We start from the raw sequence: 5553 nt of genomic DNA on the forward strand, positions 1-5553 counted from the left end.
CATGAGTCCATAAGGCTTGCCTCCACACAGTGTTAAACTACCACTACTACTACTGCTGATATAGACACTCTGCTGGTGGTATCAAGAAGCACCATCGTAATCGTACATTACCTGTACTTTGTGCATGACGTTAGAAATTTCTGGAAAGTAGGATGGATCATAATGGATGTGGGGGTAGGTTTGAAGACAGTCTGGTGCTGCATTGGACCATATGGTATGAATTACAGTGGAAACCTGATATAACAGGGATGGCCGGACCAGAGAAAAAGTCCTGTTATATCTGATCCCTGTTAAATCAGAAATGCAAGGGAAGTAAGCATTTGTGGACTAATACAGCTGTATTTATTCATGGGTAGTTTCCCTTGCCACACCACAGCCATCTCTCGTGGCCATGTGGCAGGTCTGCGCATGATGACACATTACGCGTGCGTGTGGCTAAACTTAGACTTAGGGCTAGGTCGAAGTCTGCAGCACATCGCAGCCCTCTCTCGCTTCATCAGTGGCGTGGGCTTGCTTGCTCCATCACAGCATTTCTGTCTCTCTATCTGTCTCTCTCTCTCTTACTTTTTACACACTGTGAAAGAGCCTCTGTCCCTGCTATAACCGATTGGGCTCTGATGAGACCCTTTTATTGCCAATAACTCTTAAAAGAGACAAAGAGTAGAAAAAAAATGGGGATTTAAAAAATCCCTGTTATTACCGGATTCCTATTATAACAGGGCCTGTTATACAAGGTTTCCACTGTATGTGTTTTGTGAGTGTGGTTGTTTGAATGTGAAAATAGGCCCCATGGTTTGGGAAGTAATAATACTAGAGGGGTCGTGGCATGCTCTGACCAGAGCTGATAACATAGTCATGACGGTGACCTTACTTAACTCTTTAAAACCCATCAGACGCTGGGAGCGCCAATAACTCTGTTCCCCATCAGACGATACTAGTGACAACTGTTTTGTTTCATATAGTGCTAGTTTTTACTTGTTCTATTCCCTTTCCAACTTTTTTAGTTAATGACTAAGCCTTTGTTTCCGCAATTTAGAAGTTGGAGGCAAGGTTTTGGGGTTATAAATTAATAAGACATAGTGCATCAGCTTTAGGTAACTGGAAAAAACTCAGTTAAGAACAACCTTTTTTTTTTCAGTTGTAAGGCTCATCAGTATCCCACTCTTCCTTTCTCTAGCTTTGACACCGAACAAAGTGTGAGCACTATCCATCCTTCTATCCTTTTATTAATACTGGTTACTTTTCATGATGACAGAGAAGAGAATACACTTAATTATCCAATAATATTTTGTTACATTTAATTCCCTTGAGTTTCTTCAATATCTCTCGTATTTTTCGTTATCACAGTTTATTCCAATTATGGATGTACAGTCGACTCCACTTGTATTAAACTTGTTCGAGTTGATCTTCGGTTAAGCTGATCTTTTTCCCCGGGTCCCAGCACCTCTACATGTTTACAGGTCCCAACAGTATCGTTGAACTTCAGATGAGATGATCTTTTTTTTACTCCTCCATAGAAACATCAACTCCTCCGTAGTTGACTTTCATGTATCAAAAATACATTATATGTCAACCCTGAAGTGTTCGAGTTATCCATGCTTGACTGTAAGCGTGCGGTTTTCCAGCAGAGTTGTTAAATAATCATATTCTATTTAAATAAAATTAACTTTTCAAAGAAAATACTGGTTTAATTCCTATGCCACTGTCAACATTTTCTCTTTTCTCCACACCTTATTCACATAGAAATATTTCAGCCTACAGTATATAATTCAACATATATAAAAGTACTGAGCATCATGTGTAAAAGTCGGTTATCAGAGATTGCCAACAAGACTTGCATATTAGTATTAAATCACTAACTAAAGCCTAGTTTGCGCTCAAATGACCTTATGCAGTTGCAAGTGCCTTAAAACACTAGGCTTAGTTTTGAGAAGATGCAAGATAAGTTCATAACTATGCAACAAATAAATGAGTTAAGAAGTTTCTAGAGCACAATACCAAGACCCTGTGTACACATACATTGTTCAAATTGTCTTCAAACTCATTTATCCTTGTATGCAGCTTTGACAGCTTCACATTGTTTTATTTTGGGCAAGACATACAGTGCACAGGCATTCCAAAAACCTCAACAAAGACAGACACGACTCAGTGTGCTATATAGAGTTATTCCTTCTGTCATAAATTAACCCTTGACACGCCTGCTACTACAACACACACAACAAAGAAATGTTTCAAAAATCCCAAAGCATAAAACAACATCATATTATCCTGAGGAAATTTGAGACTTTCTGATGCCAGAGTCACGGCTAAAGCAAGCGGCAGATGAACTAAAGGCCTGAACGGGGACTTCCCATTTCCCGTTAATCTCTTGTCTAGCCACAGTCCAAAACCAAGCCCTGAAAACACAACAAATTTAGAGTTAAAGCACAAGGGCACATGATACTATATGATTAATGAAGGAAGAGTTAAGGGTTGTCATAGCCATGATATATTCATAGAGGCTCTTCCCTTCTCTGCAGTATATCATAAACATGTCTGTGCACATCAACATATATTTGAAAAAAAAATTTGCAGTTCTAAGGCAAAATTATAATGCGTATTATTAGTATTAACCCTAACTCTGGCAAGTGGTTTCAACAGGAATGACAGGGCCAATCAGCCAAAATGTGCACATGCTTTACAAATCAAATTTATGGACTTGCATCAAATAAAAACCCTACAAAAGTATATATTTTCTGAAAGATAATTGAATGAACTTTTATATTTTGCCATTGAACATATGATTTTATTTAATTTTCAAGGGGTTATGTAACTTTGAAATCCAAGATGGCTGACATAACAAATTTACATGCTCATTAGCATATTCATCAATCTAATGTATTTCTTGTTATAAAAAATGTGAGATAGCAGAAATATAGGTTTTTCAATTACCTTTCAGAAAATGTATAGTTTTATAGGTTTGAGAAGAACAGGTAATGAGTTATGACTGTTTCAATTTGTCATGTGGTCTGTTTCGAGCGCAGCTGATACTCGCTAATTTCATACCATACTCAACATAAAAACACTATAAGTACAACCATGTGGTTTTCAGCAATCTGCTGGTAGTCTGTAATAATTAGCATAGCAAAAGGAACCTACTTTACTCTATAGCTCTCCTTTTTCTGCCCCTATTAGACTCCCAAAGTAGTAGAATCTAGATATCTAGTGTTCCATTTGAAAGAGAAGTTGGGGCAGGATGAGAACTGGTACATGTATCCCCATTGTCTGTCAGATCTAATCCCAATCTTGACTGAACACCAATAAATCCACCACTAACAGTGTCTGAATTACTTTCCCTGGTCAATTCACTTTCAAATGTATCCAAAAAGATCGATTTTTGGCCATTTTAGACCCACACAAGTGATAGATCTACACTGGCATTAGTGGCTTGTGACCTGATCAACAAGCTTTCAAAACATCCCTCTGTTTTGAAAGCAAAATACTCTTCTCCTAAGCCAGAATGGTAGAAATATTCTGATTGGTTGGAGGTTAGCCTTTTAGCCAATCAGAAATCACTTTAGGAAGCCCCAAATATTTAGTTGGAAGGCAGAAGCAGCAGTTTACTATATGGTCCTATGAGATCGGCCCTGCCAGTTTCATGGCAGGAAATGGGCCGATCTAATCGGCCCTTGCCAGAGTTAGGGTTAAAGTAATTAAAGAAAATGTTGAACACCACAACGTGGTGAAATCAGGCGCACATCAGTTTTTAGGCATGTTGGGTTATTGGTATCATCCGAAAGCTTATTCACTTGCCTTGCTTTCCATGAAAACCCCCCCCGAAATATTTGCGATTGAAGGAGGTGAGGGTAGCATAGTTTCAGAAAATTATCTTGAAAATGGTCGTAAAAGTTTGGTAACTTCTATAGCTTGAGAGTCCTTTAAAGTGAAAATTATCATTCAAATTCCATTCCTGTGAAAATGTGTTTTTATATATATGGCCATAAAAGGTGTTGAGCCAAAAAACAAAAATGTGATAAAAATGGCCAAATTGGAGGAAAAATTCCTGTTTCTTCCATTTCATTATTTTGACGAGCGCCTGATTCCACCACGATGCCTCACATATGTAAATGAAAAGCCTTAAAAACAGACCAAAGTATGTAGTAGCTGAAAAGAAAAATCTCATCTTATCAAGTTCCACAAAATAAGTTACTGTCTTGCATGAGTACACAAGTCACATGAAGAATAAAATTCCATAGACTGTACCAGATGGGTCAAAGCATCTGGGGGGTTTTTTTCTTCCCCGACACTTCTTGAATGCTCTGTACTCAAGAAAAATTCTGAAACTGAAAGTGAACATCCTTTACAAAAAAAAGGGTCCTTACATTATATCTGTTGCAGTTGCCGTGCCATCTTGATGAAACCTAGAAAAAAAAAAGCACCAAACAAGCAGCAATGCTGACAATGAGCAATTGAGTAGAAAGCGCCATAAAACTAAACATGAACTAACCATACAACCTTACCTAGCAGGGAAGAGATGTCACGAATCAGGGAGTAAAACAAAGTTGTGTCCAAGTGCACCCAGTCTCGAAGAGCGCACCTTTTCAAGGCCAAGGACACTGACCAAAATGGGTCGAGGCCAAAGGCAAATACCAGACAGTAGGTAAGAACAGCAACTGCTGACAGGACAGTGGAGGCGACTAGGTACGTCCTCAAGGTCATGGCCGAGGTGGAGACTGAGTTGAACAGTTTGGCTAAAATGATACCTAAAAATAAATGTTATGATGATTAGTAATTAGTCTCTGTTTACACATTGGGGTGATACTTAATGAAAGTAAAGTGTAGTCCAAAATAATATGAGTAAGACAAAGGTCAATATTGAAGTAAAAGAACAGTAAGTTTTAAATTTCAACTAAAACCCATGCCAAAAGAGTAATAACCTTGTCAGTTACAATTCAGATTCAATCACGATTCAGAGAATGGACCAAGAAATGAAATCTAGTTTTAATGAAATTCCGAACTCCAACTAAGGAAATCGAATATCTCCTAGGGGACATTCTTTCAAAATGTTGCCACTCTCTCCCCTCCCTACTCCTATGCCATTGCAGTAGAAAGTAAGTAGTTCAACAGATATCTTCATAATTTAATTATCTACTTGCACTTGCATCAGTCAGTTTATTTTCTAAGCGAAAAGAATGGTCTCATAGAGGCAATCTATCCAATAATTTAAGGTAAAAAAAGTTTACAAGTTGATTGTTACAATGTATATATAATAAATATACAATGGAAAAGGAATAGTCATTAGAATAATTTCTAGCAAATGCAAAAGCAAAAAACCTCCCCTATCTCATAACTCTTCCAGGGATATATTCTCTTCCTTCAAATGTCCTCTCGTCTTTATGTCTCTTTGGTATGTATCTGTGTGTAGGGGGGCACATGTTAGCTTGAGGATATCTGCATAAGAAAGAACGAGAGAGAGAGAGAGAGAGAGAGAGAGAGAGAGAGAGAGAGAGAGAGAGAGAGAGAGAGAGAGAGAGAGAGCGTGAGAGAGAGAGGGGGGGAGAGAAAGAGAGAGAG

The 5553-nt window shown here is 38.1% G+C and overlaps 1 protein-coding gene across 1 annotated transcript in view; it reads right to left on the reverse strand.

Annotated features, from left to right (window-relative positions):
- Positions 1 to 534: 534 nt before the first annotated feature.
- Positions 535 to 5553, reverse strand: part of LOC101858257 (glucose-6-phosphatase 2) — a 13855-nt gene continuing 8836 nt past the window's right edge. Inside the window, exons 6-7 of the mRNA XM_005094411.3 lie at positions 4500 to 4742; positions 535 to 2396 (exon numbers count right to left, since the gene is read on the reverse strand). Coding sequence (XP_005094468.1) covers positions 2176 to 2396; positions 4500 to 4742 — 464 coding nt within the window. The 3' untranslated portion in view covers positions 535 to 2175. The remainder of the gene's footprint in view (positions 2397 to 4499; positions 4743 to 5553) is intronic.

The sequence above is a fragment of the Aplysia californica genome, unplaced genomic scaffold (genome assembly GCF_000002075.1).
Source record: "Aplysia californica isolate F4 #8 unplaced genomic scaffold, AplCal3.0 scaffold00081, whole genome shotgun sequence".
NCBI lineage: Eukaryota > Metazoa > Mollusca > Gastropoda > Aplysiida > Aplysiidae > Aplysia > Aplysia californica.